This window comes from Lepus europaeus, chromosome 9, assembly GCF_033115175.1.
Source record: "Lepus europaeus isolate LE1 chromosome 9, mLepTim1.pri, whole genome shotgun sequence".
Lineage (NCBI taxonomy): Eukaryota > Metazoa > Chordata > Mammalia > Lagomorpha > Leporidae > Lepus > Lepus europaeus.
Window position 1 is genome coordinate 109,522,479 of NC_084835.1, and position 20,832 is coordinate 109,543,310.

General features: G+C 36.1%; 1 protein-coding gene across 5 annotated transcripts in view; it reads left to right on the forward strand.

Annotated features, from left to right (window-relative positions):
* The window catches only part of RELCH (RAB11 binding and LisH domain, coiled-coil and HEAT repeat containing), a 128,916-nt gene that overhangs the window by 12,647 nt on the left and 95,437 nt on the right, over positions 1 to 20,832 (forward strand). For all 5 annotated transcript variants that reach the window (XM_062201766.1, XM_062201767.1, XM_062201768.1 and 2 more), the window contains exon 2: positions 15,513 to 15,602. In XM_062201766.1, coding sequence (XP_062057750.1) covers positions 15,513 to 15,602 — 90 coding nt within the window. The remainder of the gene's footprint in view (positions 1 to 15,512; positions 15,603 to 20,832) is intronic.

The following is a 20,832-nucleotide window of genomic DNA, read 5'->3' on the forward strand; positions in this document are numbered from 1 at the left end:
ACTTAAGTAAGATTGAGTCAAAATTGCTTTTACGCCATTCACAGTATACCTAGAATCCAAGATATCAGACTTGGGTGTTCTTATATATCATTCAAGAGAAATAATGGTTTGGAATGAGCTTGAGTTCATATTTCTATTTTGCTATTCCCTAGTTGTAAACTTGGGACAGTCTGTCCTTTTTTATAAAATGCAGATGGTAATGGATGATTCCTCCTACATGAAACTGATGAAGGTTAAAGGTTATCTGTGTAAAGTATCTGGCACAGAATATATAGTCAAAAGAATGTTAATAATAATTTTTTTAAAGATTTTATTTATTTATTTGACAGGTAGAGTTACAGACAGTGAGAGAGATAAACAGAGAGAAAGGTCTTCCTTCTGTTGGTTCAACCCCCAAATGGCCGCAATGGCCAGAACTATGCCAATCCAAAGCCAGGAGCCAGGAGCTCCTTCCTGGCCTCCCACATGGATGCAGGGGCCCAAGCACTTGGGCCATCCTCTACTGCTTTCCCAGGCCATAGCAGAGAGCTGGTTCAGAAGTGGAGCAGCCAGGACTAGAACTGGTGCCCATATGGGATGCCGACGCCGCATGTGGAGGATTAACCTACTCTGCCACCGTGCCATCCCCAATAATTATCATTATTAATAGTAATCATCATCTTTACCTAACAGCCTTTCATATGGTAAAATCATCTGAAATTATAGACATTTTAATTTAAATCAATAGTTTGTCAGTGAAGTTTCAGCATTTAGGTATTCCAAGTTTAAATCTTTTGACTTTGAAGTTTAGCTTTCTTGTGTAATATGAGAAAGAGGCAAAGACAGTGGGCTGCAACCTAGGAGACTTGATTTCTACTCCTAGCTTGGTCACAGCTGAAGTTTTTCATCTTTAATATAAAATGGTCGGAATATATTCTTGTTATCTGTGTATATGAGTTAAAAAATTCCAGTGGGGTATAAGCTTATTTAAGTCGATGAGGAGTAAATCTTACTTTGTTCTTTATACTTCTCACTAGGGGTTAGTAATGTTAATTGGATAAATTCATAGCTTCAGTTTTCTTATCTGTAAAAATGATGGGGTTGAACTGTATAAACTTACTACCAGCTCTCAAATATTTTCAGCCTAAGAACCGGTGAAAGATGAACCCTACCTTTGGAGAAGAATTGAGGACCAAGAAAACAAATGTTTTCCAATTGACAAAAGTAAAAAAGTATCTTTTGACTTTTTTGTTGTTGTTAGGATGTCTAGATCCTTTTGTATTCAGATATTAGCCCTTTTCCTCTGATCTAACATGACTGTTTAGTGTATCAAGTCCTTCCTGTCTTTATCACCAAGGTTACTATATTTTTAGCCATTTCAAATAATTTCAAAAATGACTTTGAGTTGTAGGAGGCAGAGTACCTTTGTGGTTTTACTCTGGCATTCATAAATATACTGCTCACATAAAAAAAAAATTCATCAACTGTTGAATGCCATTTTATATTTCTTCCAAAGCATAAAATTTATAGTTAATTATATTCCTTTTAGCTTTCACATTTTAAAGTAGGCATATACAAAGATACTTCAAAGAGTTCATGGAAAATTGTGAAAAAAAAAAAAACTATAACTGGATTTCAAAATTTTTTGCACCAAAATAAGGCTGTCTTTTAATTCTATTTTCTTCACAAACTTTTGGAAATATCTTTATATGATCTCTTTTCAGACATTAATCTTAGAACCATTCTTAAGTGGATAACATATTAAAATGTTTATGCTGGACCTCATGTTTAAATCTATGTACTTTTAAGGTAAATTGATTAATAGCAACGTCTTTTTATTTACTGAATGTATGTATTACATATTTCTGTGTTATTTGTCATAATACTGGGTTTGTTTGTTTGTTTGTTTTTTTAGGTGTTATTCAGTACATGACCTTTGCTGAAAGAATTGTAATCCAAAGCTAGTTTCTTGATTTATTTTTTCCCTATAATTTAATTGTGAATTGAGTACTTCCAGGATTTTTTAATTATAAAGTACCCATAAAGTGTGAAGTGTGACGTGAGGGAAACACTACAAATACGAAGAAAAAGAGAGTAATATGTGGTGAATTTATATTTAATCCTCCAAGAGAATTTTGATCAATAACTTTTGTGCGTATTTACCAAAATATTTAGTGCAGATATTAGCATGTATAAATGTACTTACATGGACTTGTTGATCCATGCCCTTTAAATTATACTTTGATAGATTGCTGTACCTTCCTGTCAGTGACCTGGTATCCAGTAGTTGTTTAAGAAATGTTTAATTTAATTAACCAGTGCTACATCAGTCAGCAACTAACTGATTTTTATAATGTATTTAAATTTTACCATGCCATGTAATTTCCACAAGGTAACTTTTACAAGGATCTGGGACTAATTTTTAATTATAGTGAAACTGCATTTTGCCATTAGTACTAAAATATTAAAGCTGTTTTATGCTTAAAGTATTTCATATTATAGCATGGTAGCTTCTTTCTTAATAAAAGAGGTTAATTTTTCCAGACTTTTCCTTTTTTATGTTAGAACATTTGGAATGTGAGAGTCATTTGCTTATCCTTAGAAAGAACTCTGAATCTAAAGGACCATATTACATTGAAACTACAATATAACCTGTTACTGGTCTTCCAATCCAAAATTTACTTTACTTGCAAAATCTATTACAGTTAGTGTAGGCAAAGTTAGAATTACTCTTTTCCATATGTGCTTTTGTTTTCTTGACAAGGTAGAATAGATTTTAATGAATTAGGAAGGTTTTTTTTTTCTTTTGTAACATCATAGATATTGTGTTGAAAATATCTAGTTTTTTTTTTTTTTAATTTCTTGAAGAATATAAAGTTGATATCTTGGAACTAAAATAGTATTTAGAAAGTATTTGTCAGTGACCATAATAATACCCAGTTGAAAACTGTATTTGTTTTTCCCAAAGACCTTCCTTTATTTGGTAGATGAATTCTTTAAAACTTTCAGAGAAATAACAACAGTATATTAGAAGAATCATGACCAATTAGATTCCAATCTAGGCATGTATATTAAAAATACTAGGACCAGGCATGTGGCCTAGCAGTTAAGATAGTGCATCCCATATCAGAGTATCTGGGTTTGAGTCCTGGCTGTGCTTCTCATTCCAGCTTTCTGTTAATGCATGCTCTGGGAGGCAACAAGTAATTGGGTATCTGATACCCACATGGGATATTTGGATTAAGCCCCTGGCTCCTGGCCAGGCATTTTAGAGAGTGAAGGATCTTTTTTTTTTTTTTTTTAATTGTGCTTTTGTTGTTGTTGTTGTTTTAAGATTTATTTATTTATTATTTGAAAGGCAGAGTTACAGAGAGGCAGAGGCAAAGAGAGAGAGGTCTTTCATCCATTGATTCACTCCCCAAATGACCACTATGGCCAGAGCTGATCTGAAGCCGGGAGCCAGGAGCTTCTTCCGGGTTTCCCATGCGGGCCTCTACTGCTATCCCAGGCCACAGCAGAAAGCTGGGTCAGAAGTGGAGCAGCCAGGACTCGAACCAGCACCAGTATGGGATGCCAGCATGGCAGGCTGCAGCCCTACCCGCTACACCAAACCACTGGCCCCTGAAGGATCTATTTCTCTCCTCCTGTTCTGTGTGTGTGTGTGTGTGTGTGCGCGCGCGCGCCTCTCAAATAAAAATATTAGGAAGAAAAGAAAGACTTAGTAAATTAGATATAAATGAATTCTTAATGTTACATCATACTTACCATCACACTAAAGTAAAAAATAAAAATCAGTATCACAGTACCAGAATCCATTGGGAGCGTGTGTTTTTATACATATGTAATAATGACATACCATATTAGCTGCATCAGAATAGCTTATGAGGAACCAAGCTTTGTGACTAAGAGTGAAGAGTATAGTACAAAAATGGATTTCCTGTTAGGGCAGTAATTGCTAGTTCAACTAACATATCAGGAAAATCTAGATTTTTATATTTAAATAATGGGTCTTAATTAAAAGTTAACTTGAGCCATTGCTGTGGCATAGTGGGTTAAACTGCTGCCTGTGGTGCTACATCCCATTTGTGTGCTGGTTTGAGTACTGGCTGCTCCACTTCCCGTCCAGCTCCCTTTTAATGTGCCTGGGAAGGAGCAGAGGATGGCCCAAGTGCTTGGGCTCCTGCACCCACGTCTGAGACCCAGAGGAAGCTCCCAGCTCCTGACTTCAGATTAACCCAGTTCCAACCATTGCGGCCATTTGGAGAGCGAATCAGCAGATGAAAGATCTTGCTCTCTCTCTCTGTCTCTCTGTAACTCTGCCCTTCAAATAAATAAATCAATGTTTTTAAAAAACTAAAAATTGGCCGGCGCCGCGGCTCAGTAGGCTAATCCTCCGCCTTGCCGCGCCGGCACACCGGGTTCTAGTCCCGGTCGGGGCACCGATCCTGTCCCGGTTGCCCCTCTTCCAGGCCAGCTCTCTGCTGTGGCCAGGGAGTGCAGTGGAGGATGGCCCAAGTGCTTGGGCCCTACACCCCATGGGAGACCAGGAGAAGCACCTGGCTCCTGCCATCGGAACAGCGCGGTGCGCCGGCCACAGCGCACCTACCGCGGCGGCCATTGGAGGGTGAACCAATGGCAAAAAGGAAGACCTTTCTCTCTGTCTCCCTCTACTGTCCACTCTGCCTGTCCAAAAAAAAAAAAAATTTTATTCACACATCCAAAAAAGTAGATAACTAATAATTTTTCAAAAAATGTTTAAGCTTTTTAGAAATCACAGATATGGATAATTAAATGAGTATAATTTTATAATATGTTAAATTAAGATTAAAAATAATACTAAACATTTACAAAATGGCATTGTATACATTGCTGGTGGAATTCAATCTGCTATGTTTACTTATTTTGGGAAGCAGTTTAGCTATAAGTATAAATAGCCTTAATAAAATGGCAAACCCTCACTCTATAAAGCTTTATTTTTTAAAAGCTAGATATATGGGGCCGGTGCTGTGGTGCACTAGGCTAATCCTCTGCCTGTGACGCTGGCATCCAATATGGGTGCTGGTTCTAGTCCCGGTTGCTCCTCTTCCAGTCCAGCTCTCTGCTGTGGCCTGGGATATCAGTAGAAGATGGCCCAAGTGCTTGAGCCCCTGCACCCTCATGGGAGACCAGGAAGAAGCACCTGGCTCCTGGCTTTGGATCTGCGCAGCTCCAGCAGTTGCAGCCATTTGGAGAGTGAACCAACGGAAGGAAGACCTTTCTCTCTCATTTGCACTGTCTGTAACTCTACCTGTCAAATAAATAAATAAAATATTTTTTAAAAAAGCTAGATATAAAGTTTTATGTATAGGTTCCTTCTATTTTTACAGGAAAATGTACACTTAGACATGGGAAAAAGTTCAAAAAAAATTTAGAAGTTCAGGGGAAAATTTAATGATATGCAGATGTTATTTCCCAATTTTATGGGAATTCTGATGGCTTATGTAGTTTTTTATGTACCTTTTTTACATTTATTTATAATATATGTTTAATTCTTTTATTGGAAATAAACATCCCTTATTGTATAATATCAAAAACATTGAAGAAAAGTGGTTAGATTAAGTTTTTATAAATTCTACTGTATTGTGTAATGTATTTCCTTTCTCTTAGAGACTCACTGCCTAGCTTTCCTTCAGTTTCAAAGAGTAGATAAATGGAAAATTTTTAAGTCAAGAAGTAATAACTTTTTTTAATTTTAGCATTACGAGGTTTGTTATTAATGGATCTTGATCAGTGTTAGCCTATTTTTGTTCTGCATTTTTTATGAAAAGTTCAAAACTGGGGTGGGCATTTGGTCTAGCACTTAAGGCACAGGTTAAAACACCTGCATCCCTTATCTGAGTGCCTGGGTTTGATTCTAGTTCTGATTCCCATTTCCAGCTCCCTGTAAGTGCAGACACTGGGAGGCAGCAGATGCTGGCTCTGGTAGATAGATCCCTATGACCCACATGGGGGCTCCTGGCTTCTAGTCCAGCATAGGCATAGCCATTGCTGGCATTTGAGAAGCCAACCAGTGGATAGGAGCTCCATCTCTCTTTCTCCCTCTTTCTGCTTCTCAAGTAAAAAAGGTTAAAAACTTAGAGAAGTTGAAAGAATTTTATACCCACTGCCTAGGTTCTACAATTAATATTTTCCTGTATTGGCTTTATCTCCTTGTCTATACAACTTTCCAAATTTCTCTCCATTCAATAATCTATCTTATTTTTTATGCATTTCACATCAATTTATGGGTAGCACTATATTTTCCCCCTAAATACTTTAACATGCATATCGTTAGTTAAACCTCACTGCTTTACGATTGTTTTTTTCTTTGGTTGAGGTAAAATTTAAAGAAAGTAAAACTTTTTTTTTAAAGTTATTTGATGAGAAGGTTACCCAAACTCCTGTAATATATAGAACGTTACAATCACTTTGGAGTATCCTCATGTTTCTTCTCAGTCAATTCCCACCCCTTCACTACAATAAACATTAATTTTTCTACCATAAGTTTCTATTTCCTGTTCCAAAAACTTCATATAAATTAAATTTTAGGTACTCATATGAGATGTCTTTATTTTAGCATAGAGCATTTAAGATTCACTTGTGTTGTTAGAAATTGCTGAGTTCCTAGGTTAACCATTTTTTAAAATAATTATTTATTTGAAAGGCAGAGTTACAGAGAGAGTGGGAGAGAGAGAGATTAAAGAGAGATCTCCCATCTGCTACTTTACTCCCCAAATGGCCTCAATGGCCAGGACTGGGCCAGGACAGGACGAAGCCAGAAGCCTTTCTTTATTCAGGTCTCCCATAGTGGGTTCAGCAGCCCAAGTTCATGGGCCATCTTCCTCTGCTTTTCCCAGGCCATTAGCAGGGAGCTGTTTTGGAAGTGGAGCAGCCAGAATTCAAACCAGCTTCCCTAGAGATGCCAGTGTTGCAGGCAGCAGCTTAACACGCTAGCCACAATGCTGGCTCTTTTCAGCACATTTGTTTAAGCTGTCTTAAAACTTAAGTAGATAGCAAGTTACTACTTACTATATATGCTTAAACTGCAGAGAAATTAAATGCTTCTCTGGATAGAAACAGAACAAACCACAGCACAGGTTAATGAGTTGAGGTGTTTTCATACGTTGATTTTCCCTTTTCCTGTGCTTTAGAATTTGATCTGACATATAATATTTTTGTCATTGTGAAAGGATATTTTTTCCTGGATATTGAATATTGAATTTGGAATGCAGGTTTTTTTTTTTGTTTTTGTTTTTGTTTTTGTTTTTCTCATTGCACTCTAAGGATATTGTTCCATGATTTTTAAGGATAGCTTTCTTGAGATAAATTTTAACTACCTTAAAATTCATCCATTTAGAGTGCACAACTCAGTGTTTTTCAGTATACTTCCAGAATTATGTGTCCATCACCAAATCTACTAAAGAACATATTCATAACCCCCAAAGCGAATCTCTTACCCACTAACAGATACTACATTCATATCCAACCCCCAGCTCCAGGAAAACGGTAATCTACTTTCTACCCTAGTGAATTCATCTATTCTGTACATTTCGTGTGAAAGATCAGTATGTACGAAATGTGACTTTGTGTCTGGCTTCTTTAAATCAGCATGTTTTCTAGGTTCACCTGTGTTATGCCATGCATGTATAGTAAACTCCCTTTTTATGGCAGAATCATAATTCATAGTATAGCTATTCCACATTTTGTCGATTCATCTATTGATGAACATTTGGTTTGTTTGTACTTTGTCACCATTATGAATAAAACTGCTAAGGAATATTCATAAACATTTGTGTGTGTGTGTGTGTGTGAACATACATTTCCATTTCTCTTGAAAAAACTTCTTTTCTACATTGAGGTATTCTCATACCTTTGGCAAAAAACAAACATAAATGTAAGGTCTAATATCTGGATTCTCAATTCTATGATACACACACATATATATATATACCAGTTTCGTCCTGTCTTGATTCCTGCGGCTTTGCGTTAACTTTAAAATCAAGAAGTGTGGTCTTCCATCCTTATTGTTTTTGAAGATTATTTTGACTATTGGACTTTTTGGTTTCCATATCAGCTTTAAAATCAAATTCTAAATTTCTGCACAAAAAAGAAAAAAAATCAACTAGAATTTTTGATAGAGATTGCATTGAATCTAAAGGTTGATTGTAGAATATTGTCATCCTGTTATAGCTCTTCTAATCCTTGAGCTCAGGATGGCTTAACATTTATTTAGATCATCTTTAATTTCTTTCAACAATGTCTTACAGTTTTTATTATATAAGTTTTAACCATTTTCATTGATTATATTCTTAAGTATTTTTTTCTGATATTATTGAAAATGAAACTTTTCTTGAATGATCATTGATAGTATATAAAAAGATGATAGTTTTTTGTGTATTGATTATTTTCTTTTTTTTCCCCCTTTTTCCTCCTCTTTTTATTTTTTATTTTTTTTTCACTTTTATTTAATGAATATAAATTTCCAGTGTACAGCTTATGGATTACAATGGCTTCCCCCTCCCATAACATCCCTCCCACCCGCAACCCTCCCCTCTCCCACCTCCTCTCCCCTTCCATTTGCATCAAGATTCATTTTCAATTCTCTTTATATACAGAAGATCAATTTAGTATATAGATTTCAACAGTTTGCACCCACATAGAAACACAAAGTGAAACATGCTGTTTGAGTGCTAGTTATAGCATTAAATCAAAATGTACAGCACATTAAGGACAGATATCCCAAATGAGGAGCAAGTGCACAGTGGCTCCTGTTGTTGACCCAACAAATTGACACTCTAGTTTATGGCGCCAGTAACCACCCTAGGCTGTCGTCATGAGTTGCCAAGGCTATGGAAGCCTTCCAAGTTTGCCGACTCTGATCATATTTAGACAAGGTCATAAAAGACAGGGTGAGGATAGTAACCAATGATCCTAAGAGTGGCATTTACCAGGTTTGAACAATTATACAGCATTAAGGGGGGAAGAGGACCATCAGTACACACAGGTTGGGAGTAGAGCCATTGGTGGTAGAGGTTATGATTACAAAGGAATGAGGCCCAAGTGTGCTAGACAGGGTCTAGAACAAAGGACAGAGTCATTATTAGAGGAGCTAAGAAAGGTGCTGTCTAAGCTACAATTAAGTTTTCTGATTTAGAGCCAAATAGAACCGGACAGAAGGGGCTTGATAATAATCTGGTGGGCTTTAGGCCTTGTAAGTTAAGAGGTCCAGACCTACCTATCTCTTCACATGGGGTATATCCTAAGGGAGGTATGAACCTCCTAGGGGAAGGCACTCTGTTGACTTTCATTACTTGGCTGGCCTGGGAGGAGAGCTGGCCAGGTAAAGGCAGGGGGCATCTCTAACAAGAAATTTACAGTTCTGCCTGCAATGTTGCTGACCCTACTTGACCATACCCTCAGCTACAGTGGTCACTTTGGAAGTTGGGCTGAGTGAAGGGCTTTTCAGCTTAGAGCCAGTAAGATCTGTGGGTCTGACCTGGGCATCCTTCGACTCCAGGGCAGGTCCATTTCCAGTGATCCAACTCTTGGCAGAGCTGCCAGGGCTCTTCACAAGCTGACTTCTGCTGAAGCCCAGGCTTACCACATTGAAAGCCACTGCAGTGGACTGGCCTGTTGGGTCTCCTTGAGGGCAGATCACTGTACAGATCAGCCATTAATAGGCCTGCCACCCATTGGTTCTGATGCCTAGCTTTCTTTTCCTCCTGGTTTGTGTTAAAGCAGACCAGAGGATGCAAGTCAAGGGAGTGCCCATGTCCCATCTCTAATCTTCGGTGGCCTGAACTACAAGTCTCTAGTCACAGGCATGTTCTGTAGTAGTTTTTCTAAGGTAGACAATGCCCATGAGGAAAATTATAGTCTCACTTTAAAACTTTCTTTCCCTTTGGTCTGAAAGGGAGGTTTTTTCTACTTACTGCTTACTTCGCTGATGGCGAAGTGAATCTAGCTATGAGATTATTATTTAAGTTCTTATTTTGGCTATGCTATTACAGAAAAATGTTAGCCATCTCTTTTATAAGGTCTAAAGATTAAATTGTGCGTCCTACAGATTCCTTCATAATAGAATTAGTTTCCTACCTTGAAGAGAATAGAGAAATGAAAGAACAAGTTGGGCTTAGAATAGAGAAATGAGGGAGCAAGTCCTAGATCGCTTGCTGACAATAGCAATATCACATGAATACTTAGCAAACAGTTTCAACCATTAGATAACAACTTAAGAAAACATTTACCAGAAGGTCCAATGCCTTCTATAAATTTTAAGAATCATGTAATTGAAAACACCTCTTAAATATCTAACATGGTATAGTTTGTTTAACCAGTAAACTTAAGCACAACCATAGAAAATGTTTTTAGTTTCTTTCTACCAACACGTTTAAAACATATGATACACAGATTCAGGTCACACAAATTAAAATGTATCTTTGATTAATTTAGCAGCTTAAATTTATGGACAATCTTATCTATAAGCCATTTAAAATAAAACTCTTAATAAAATTTCCCCATGTGGACATACAATATGTACACACATATAACATAGCATAGTAGACCAATATAGCAATTTTAATAATAGCTTTTAAAATCTTTAACTCTTTTTGTAGATTGCCAATTGATTTGAATTGCTTTTTGTTTTTAGTAACCTCAGTTAACCATACTTTCTCTCAGTTGGTACTGTTAATACATTATTGGCTTCATCTGTTTACAGAACCATCCCAAAGTACTGAATACAATAAAAGTGGCTGGAAAAAGTCCATAGGAACCTATAGGAGGACAGCTAAACACAGAACCAACAACGCTTTAGTTTTATGAGCAGCACATCATATATAACTGTGGATGACAAAAGACTTTAAGTCGCCATGTTTAAAATTATAAACTCATCAACCAACAAGAGGCACTTGCTTACTTCACAGTATTTTTGAAAGAACCTGTAGGATTTTACAAGTATTTAACCCTTTGGGCCTCTGGGGCTTTCTCATTAAGATAACTATCATGTCTAGTAACACAAGATCATTAGACTTTTTAATTCTCAAACATTTGTATTAATAGCATTTTCCATTATAGAAACTTAAAGTCTGGTACCACATCACATGTTGACAGTCCTTCTAATATAATCCAAATAGACTGATTAGTTGGTGTCTCTATAAGATGAGAGACATAGGTCCTTCGATTTTTTCAGTTGGGCCCAAACTGGAAAAACCAAAGTCCAGGATTTACTGGAAATTTTAGAGACCAGATTGTTTGAAACTTTGATTTTTTGAATGCCTGTCAAGAATGCCAAGAAGGCTCAAAATCCAAAATATCTGGTTGAAATAAGATTCCTTAAAATCATGACATAACATAGACCAAATTTGATCATTGTTACAAGGTGATTATTCAAATTTTTGAAAAAAGCACATATTTAAATAACCCATAGCTCTTAATAAAAATTCAGCTGTTTTTGAACAATTAGAATTTAACAGACATCAAGAGAACATAATAGATTACTTTAACACATCGCTTTAACAGAGCATCAGAGTTTAATTCTATGTCAAAGAGAAATTGAGCTTCCTGTGATCTTTTGCTATGAGGTTCCTTCCTTTACCTTCTTTCATATTGGTGACCATGTTTCTGTGTTTCTGTGTGTAACACATCTTTAAGCATCTTTTACAGGGCAGGATGAGTGGCCACAAATTCTTTCAGTTTCTGTTTGCTATGAAAAGTCTTAATTTCACCTTCATTCACAAATGAGAGCTTTGCAGGATATAATATTCTGGGCTGGCAGTTTTTCTCTCTTAGTACCTGAGCTATGTCTTGCCATTCCCTTCTAGCTTGTAGGGTTTCTGATGAGAAGTCTGCTGTGAGTCTAATTGGAGATCCTCTGAGAGTAATCTGACGTTTCTCTCTTGCACATTTTAGGATCTTTTCTTTATGTTTCACTGTGGTGAGTTTGATTACAACATGTCGTGGTGAGGATCTCTTTTGGTCATGTTTATTAGGGGTTCTATAAGCTTCCTGTACTAAGATGCCTCTTTCCTTCTCCAAACCTGGGAAATTTTCTGCTAGTATGTCACTGAAAATGCCTTCTAATCCTTCCTCCCTCTCCATGCCTTCAGGAACTCCTAGAACCCGAATGTTGGGTTTTTTAATAGTATCCTGTAGATTCCCGACAATATGTTTTAGATTTCTAATTTCTTCTTCTTTTCTTTGGTTTGCCTGTTTCCTTTCCTGTTCTCTGTCTTCTAAGTCTGATATTCTCTCTTCTGCTTCACCCATTCTGTTTTTAAGGCTCTCTAATGTGTTTGTCATTTGATCTATTGAATTCTTCATTTCATTATGATTTCTCGTCACTATGACAGTTTCTTGTTCTACTAGTTGTTTCATTTCATTTTGATTCCTCCTTAATATTTCATTTTCACGAGAGAGATTTTCTATCTTGTCCATTAAGGATTTCTGTAGTTCAAGAATTTGTTTTTGAGAACTTCTTAATGTTCTTATCAATTTTTTGAGATCCACTTCTTGCATTTCTTCAATCTCATCATCTTCATAATCTTGAATTGGGGTGTCTTTTTCATTTGGGGGCGTCATAGTGTCTTCCTTGTTCTTGTTACCTCGGTTTTTGCGTTTGTTGTTTGGCATATTGGCGATATTTGGTTTCTTCACTGTGGTGTTTTTTCTTGTTACACTATGGCTCTATATTAAGTGGACTGTCTGCTTTCAGTGGAGCCTTAGAGGCTTGAGATGAGTGTGGACTGAGAGCTGTGTTTGGTTCCTCAAGATTGAGGGTGTGTCAAAGATGACACTCCCAGGTTAGGTGTGCTAAATCTCTCTTTCTTTCTTTCTTTTTTTTTGATTCAAAAGGGAAGTAATTCCGCACAGCTGAACGTAATTGGAGGTAGTTACCAGGCAAATGATATACCCACAGGAGCCAGAGATCAGAAGCTCTTTCCCAAGGACCACACAGGGAATCTGTGCTGCCCTCAGTGTGGGCTCCAATTCTCCTGCAGTCTCCCACTGGGTTGCCAAGTTAGATGCTAATCTCCTGTTATTTCACCCCTCCCCCCAGAGTCAGGTTTTTCTGCTAGGCTCAGGGCCGGTGCAGACCTGAGGTCGCCCTGCTTATGACGTATGTCCAAAATGGCGCCTGCTCTTTGTCTTGCTCGCCTTTGAGGGGTGAGTGGAGAGAGAGAAACTTGTGTCCGTATTGGTCACTTTTTTTTTTCTCTCTCTCTCTTCTAGTTAGCCTGGTGAACTTTTCCCCATGGAGTTTCAAGCCTCGTTCCCTCTAGTCTCCTCTTTCCGCTTGCCCACTGGTGTCTTGGGCTATTGAGGTTCGGCTCACCTCGCGTTCCAGCGCTGGTGTGTTGAGTCTGCTGCTGGTGTCCCGAACTTGGGCTCCCACGCTCTCCACGCAGGTCCACTATGAATCACTAGTTTCGGAAGAGTTTCCTCTGCTGTTTCTTCCCCTACTCTTCCTGGACCCTGCAGTATCTCCACTTATATTAAACTGTCTCTCCCCCGGACTAATAGTGTGCTCCCTTCCTATTCCGCCATCTTGCCGCTCTCCGTGTATTGATTATTTTCTACAGTTCTGAAATGCTCATTTATTGAGCATAATTATTTTTAGTAGATTTGTTAGTTTCCTTTTTAATTTTTTTATTTTATTTTATTTTTTTTTTGGGTTAAGCCATGAATCACTTTTTAACCTAGAACTTTAATTTAAGGTATACAAATTTTATGCTTTCCATATATACAAATTTAGAAACAGCAGTTCTTCTCACGCTATGCTCGCTTGCACCCATTACCCCCTCTCTTCATCCTCCTCCCTTTTCTATTCCAATCATATTTTATACAAAGATCTGTTTTCAGTTAACTTTATACTCATACGATTAACCCTACACTAAGTAAAGGTTCAACAAATAGTATGAAGAATCAAAAAAAAAAAAAAAAAACTGTTCCTCAACAGCCAAGACAAGAGCTGTTCAAAGTTATCACATCTCAAAGTGTGAATATCACTTCTATAAATTATCTTTCAGATGCTCTATTAGTTACCAGAGATCAAGGTGAATATATGGTATTTGTCTTTTGGGGACTGGCTTATTTCACTAAGTATAATGGCTTCCACTTGCATCCATATTTTTGCAAATGACAGGATTTCTTTTTGTTTGTTTGTTTGTTTTACTGTTGTGTAGTATTCCATAGTATATACCATAATTTCTTTATCCAGTCTTCAATTGGTGCACATCTGGGTTGATTCCATATCTTAGCTACTGTGAATTGAACTGCAATAAACATGGGGTTACAGATCACTCCTTCATATACTGATTTCATTTCCTTTGGGCAAATTCCCAGGAGTGGAATGGCTAGGTCATTTGTTGGGTCTAGATTTCACTAGAATTAAGATTTCATACTGTCTTTCACAGTGACTGTACCAGTTTAGTTTCCCACCATTGGTGGATTAGGGTACCTTTTTCCCCACATCCTCGCCAGCATTTGTTTGGATTTCTGTATGAGAGCCATTCTGATTGGGGTGAGGTGAACCCTCATTGTGGTTTTGGTTTGCATTGATCCTGAGCATTTTTTCCTGTGTCTGTTGGCCATTTGAATTTCTTTTGAAAAATGCCTGTCTTAGACCTTTGCCCATTTCTTAACTGGATTGTTTGTTTTGTTGTTAAGTTTCTTGAGCTCTTTATAGATTCTGGATATTAATCCTTTATCAGTTGCATAGTTTGCAAATAATTTCTCCCATTCTGTTGGTTGCCTCTTCTCTTTATTAAGTGTTTCTTTTGTAGTGCAGAAGCTTCTCAGCTTAATGTAATCCCATTTGTCAATTTTGGCTTTGATTGCCTGTGCTTCTGAGGCCTTTTCCAAGAACTATGCCTATGCCAATTTCTTGCAGAGTTTCCCCAATTCTCTCTAATAATTTGATTATTATTATTAAGTTGTAGATTTAGGTCTTTGATCCATTTTGGGTTAGTTTCTTATATACAAAAGCATGTCACCTTTGAATAGAAATAGTTATACTTCTACCTTCCCATTTTGGATGTTTTTGGTTTCATGTTTTTAGAAGAAATCAGCAGTCACTCAAATCATTGCTCCTTATATAAAGGTATTTTTACCTATCTGTGTTTAATATTTTGTTTTTTTTTTTTTTTTGGTTTTTAGGAATTTGAATATGATACACCTAAGTTTCTGTTCACTTTATTTATTGTCTTTAGTGTTCTCTGTCCTTCTTAATTTTGTATCTGATCTACTTTTTACCTTATCTGTTGCTGACTTCAATTCTGCATCTATTAGACCTTTTATTATTGTGCCACAGAGACTCTGTTAATTTTCTTCTAAATCTTTTTTCTTGTTATTATTTTAAAGTAATTTAATTGGTTTGATCATTTCTACTTTAGTTTTTGGTTTCACTAGAATTCATACTTTTATTAACTGGAAGTATTGATAGGTATTTTCATTCCCATCTGTTATTTTTGCAGTTAAATAAAGATCTATTTCTTTAATTTTTTTTTAAATTTCAGATCGAGCTGGGAGCATCAGTACTCTTGATTCTTTAGACTTTGCAAGATACTCAGATGATGGTAACAGGGAAACAGATGAGAGAGTGGCAGGTGAGTAAGATTATGGATATAAATTTAAATGTTTTACTTTCCAGTAATAATGAAATGGCTTGAGGGATTCTCTTCTTTCTATAATTTTTAGTATATTAATGTAACATACTGTTAGATACAAAATTATATTACTAATGTATTGTTACTAATTACTAATTTATTATTTTGGGGATACCCCAACTTCCTCTTCCAGTGGTGCTGTGAATTTCAGGTTCTGCTTGTATTCCCTTCCAGTTTGCTGAGTTCTGCTTATTAATAGCCATTTACAAGCAACAGTTGTAATATAAGCTTAAGTTAGTCATTTTGTTAGTACAAAGTTAAGCTTAGCCTTATTCCTTAATCCTCCAAACCAGGGCTGATATTCAGGTATGTTTATCAGTACAGCTCTAATGATTGTTAAAAATTGGTTGAAATTGTTCTATTCTGGTTACTGAAGAAAACTTTTCCTGTGTTCCCTGGGAGCTCTGCCGCCATCAAAGTATGTTTCCAGAAACTTCCTATAATCCGGAAAATAGAAGATAATACTTGGTACATTATTCCCCACCCCCATCACTATTGGCCTGTAGGTACTTGAGAGCACCAATTTGTACCCTGTGTTCCATCTATACTAAAAGAGCCACCTGGAATCTGCTGGAGGTCTACCCTCACATTCACCAGTGTAACAGCCCTGGCTCCTTAGGTGTAAATATCTAATACCTTTCTATTACCTCAGGAGCATGGCTACCTGCAATTGAAGTCATTCTTGAGTACATTGCAGTTATAGTTTTCATAGACTTGGCTCTGAGAGAGATAAGAAAAGCAGTCAGACATCAATTAGTTTATGTTGAGCTCCTTGGAATGGTGGATATTAGAACAAGAGGGATGCCATATGGGACATTGAACTTGAGAGGGCATCATGGGGTCTTACCCATATGTGGATTTCTATTTTGACCAACTCTATTCTTCCATTTACTAGAGCGAGTTTTCTAAAGCCTACCAAATGCTTACTTGCTATGGTCATTATGAATAAAAACAATTGCTAGTTTTTATTAGCACCTGCTCCATTCTTAATACTCTAAATGTGTATTGACTCATTTGGTGGTAAAATCCATCATACTTCCCTCCTTAAGAAATGAAGACATTCAGAGACATGTAAGGCATCAGTAGCAGAGCTAGGATTCAATCCAGATAACTTAGCAACAGAGCCTACAGTTTATTATGCCATATGCTGCATCTTGGCAAGAAGGACCAAGTTTTGATGTAATTAAAAATGACATTCCAATATGACATTCATTTCTTGCTTGATAATAGAGATTGAATATTTAAAATTTTCAGTGTTATGAGTAGAGGAAATTTGTAATTGTTTTTAGTTCAACAAAAGCTGAGTGAGGATTCAGCAGTGCAAACAGTAGCATTATCAATTTAATGGAGAAGTTACTGGAAGAGTTTCATTTGACTGGTTTTAAATCATGGTTACTCATAAGCATTGTTTATTGACAATTGTATCAAAACAGCAAGTCACATCACTAACATCTAAAATTAGCAAATCAAATGGAAATTATTTGAGTAATTTTAGAACTTATTTATCCTACCAATTATACCACTCATTAAGTAACAATGACGGCCGGCACCACGGCTCAATAGACTAATCCTCCGCTTGCGGCGCTAGCACACCGGGTTCTAGTCCTGGTTGGGGCGCCAGATTCTGTCCTGGTTGTCCCTCTTCCAGTCCAGCTCTCTGCTGTGGCCCAGGAGTGCAGTGGAGGATGGCCCAGGTGCTTGGGCACTGTACCTGCATGGGAGACCAGGAGAAGCACCTGACTCCTGGCTTCAGATCAGCATGGTGCGCCGGCCGCAGTGGCCATTGGAGGCTGAACCAACGGTAAAAGAAGACCTTTCTCTCTGTCTCTCTCACTGTCCACTCTGCCTGTCAAAAAAAAAAAGTAACAATGATGCATATCATTAGATATGTTATATATTAAATATGTAGTATTTATTTAGGGACTAAATAAATATATTGTTTTGTATGATTTTATTGTACTAATTATTACGTTTAGAATGCAATGCCTAGCTAGAAATTAGCCACATAATTATGTTCTTTTCTTTACTTCCTTTTCAAAACTTAATTGAGTCAAATTTAAGAGGTTCATCATTATTCTCATTATTTAGATATTTTGTATTCCCAATTAGGGAAAGATATTGATGTAAAAGCAAATTCTTGATAGCTTAAATTAATAATTTAATTATTTGGAACAGTCTGTAATTATTCTTGGCAATATTGATAGAAAAGAAGAAATTAGAAATTTTTCTGACCAGATTTAACTGTTTACATGACGTTTTTATTTCTGACTATTTATTAGGACTCAAAGTGAAAATGTTTATATTCTCCTTCTGATCCAGTTTGTGATAGTCAGTGAATAAAGAGCAGTAGGTCTGGATAGCCCACAGGCTTGAACAACTAAAAGTGAAATATATTAAATATGCGATAGTTTTAACTTTACATTTTAATAGTTTTATATACTTAATATGTAAAAAGCATATAAATGTATATAATTCAAGAATATGCTATGTTTCTACCTTTGGAGAAACAAAGTAACTTTTAATTAGTATTACTTGCTCATTTATAAATACATGGTTTCTTTCATATTCGTTGGGAAAAAGGAAGAATATCAGTTCCCCAAGAAAATAGCTTTCAGTCTCTTAGTGTTTTTGTATTATAGTGTTGTTGAATCACATGTGTGAGTATGTAGATGAAGCATCACAAAAAATTTTCACTTATTCACAATCCTCATTTCCAAACAGATTTTAACTCCTTTTGCTAACCATTGGTAGTAACTTAAAAGCTTAACAAAGACTAATAATCCAGAAAACTTAACTTTTGGTGTCATCTGTCATTGGGTCACATATAAACCTCACCAAGAATGAAGGGGCTTCTAAGAAAGAACAAAAGTCTGTTTTGACATTTTCCTGTGCCAGTCTTAGATAGAAGTCTGTGATAACAAAGATCATGGGTCCATTGTCCCAACAGGCAAATGTGGTATTTCTACAACCTTTAATCAGCTGTTGTTTATGAGATGGAGACTGTATTTGGTTTTCAGCATCATTCTTGCCACTGCTCTCCTGGATTTCAAAATCTAGTTATTTTCTCAAGTCTTTATGGATTATCCTTCAAAGAGGAAGGAATCTCTAGATGAACAATTATTTCTTCAACATGTTCTCTGCCCTAGAATCTATGTTAGGTGCTTGGCTTAAAGCTTTTTTAATCTTGTTAATAATTCTCCATGTTATTGTAAGAAGTCATAAGATCCTTTTTTTGTAAACCAGAAGTTGAGGCTTACCAGGTTGTGAAATTTGCCCAGTAGTGTCAACACATAGGCTTTTTATTCCAGAGTCCACAATGCTTCTTCTTAGTATGAGGCTGTAGTTCTTATCTATCTGTTTATTCATGTGGATCACAGAATCGTGTCTTTCTTGTACAGCCTATTTCAACATAAGCTGTTTTCAAAGAAGTAAAATTTTAAAAGCTTTATATTTTAGACATTTTCTATTTCACTATTTTCCTTATGAATTATACACTTTCAGGTAAAAGCAGTCTAAGTGGTAGCAGATTAATGAGCTTTAACTGATTTTTTCCTCTTTTGTTAAAAGGCTTAAAAGATAAAGGTAACAAGAGGCATCCATATTCTAAATGTTGAAATTGCCATTATTTAATTAATTTTAGGCATTTTAAGTATCTGCTTTGTGTGTGCTAGGTATTGTATTAAGTAGTAGGTAAGTAATATGAAGTAGATAACATTTCTGCCCTCAAGGAATCTGTTTTGAAATGTGTCTATAAACAAATACGTGTTCAGTGCTTTGGAAATAGTGGCAAGAACCTATTAATAATTTTAGAACCACCTATATTCTTATTTCCAGTGCACAAGATTTATCATTTAGCATCAAAACTCTTGAATTTGTTACTTTATCTCTGTTACTGTATTACTTCTCTAATTTACAGTTTAACTCTGTGCTGGGATATAGAGAACTACAAAAACTATGCTTCCCAATTTGTAGGGAAAGACACTCTTTAATGCTAGAAAGATCAGTTAATATTTCAGATTTATCACATGGCATGAAGTATTGGAATGTCCATTCACTAAGCAAATATTTGTTAAGCGCTTACTCTGTATTCTAGGTAGTATGTTGTTCTAGGAACAACGATCAATAGTAAAGACAGTATGAAGCCTTTAATAACCTACCATAATCTAGCAGACATTCTAAAATGGCTTTCAGACTTCTGCTTCTGTCCCCTGGATAACTAGCAGCATTGGTATGGTTTTGAACCTTATCTAAATTTTATTTTATGTCTTTGTAGAATTTAAAATAGGATATATGTTCCAACAAGGTTTTAAGGAAGACAGGTAACATTTTGAAAATGTTTTTCTGCACTTATTACCATGAAATGAAAGTAGTCTGAAAGGGAAAAAATTGCAGCGTTGTGATGGGTAGTTAAGTTACAAATAGAAATAATTTAAATAGCCATTAAGCTTTTGTAGATCTTAGTGTTTTTTTTTTTTTAGATTACCATTTCCTAAAGTATATTTCTCAACAATATTAGTTTAGCAGTAAAAAAAATTTTGAGAAAAAAAGAGAATTGTATAGCTAGATAAGTTTAGAAAATCAGTTTTCTGCTGGATTTTTCAGAGCCTTTAAAAATGGTTGTAGGTTTTTATAGTTAGTTATGTGATAACTCAGAAAGGTCTAAACTATGACAATTACAGAGATAGCTGAGGTAATTTATTATTTAGGGAGTTACTAAAAGATTGTAATAAGTATGACTTGGACATTGAATTTATGTGAAGGTGAGGGCAAGAGATAAATGAAGAGTAATTTCCAGCATTCCTATTTGTCCATCTGGGTGTCATGCCATTTGTGGAGAGAAATTGCAGAAAAGAAAGAGGACCAGATTTGAAAGTAAAATGGTTATATTCATTTAGATAGGATCAAGTTAGAAATTTTTGGGTTGGCTAGATGGCCGCAACAGTCGGGGCTTGTGATATAGGGGAAATAATTCAGCTAATCTGGAATTACTTGTACTGATTTAATCATTGATTATTTTGGTTAATTAATTTGCAATATTGATATACAACTACATCTTTGCAATTATTACATTAGTTCTAGTAAAATTGCATTCAGTGGAGTTGGGCAAGTAGAATGAATAGGTTGATGTTGGTTGTTGGTTCCTGCAGCATTTTTTTTAATACACATAATG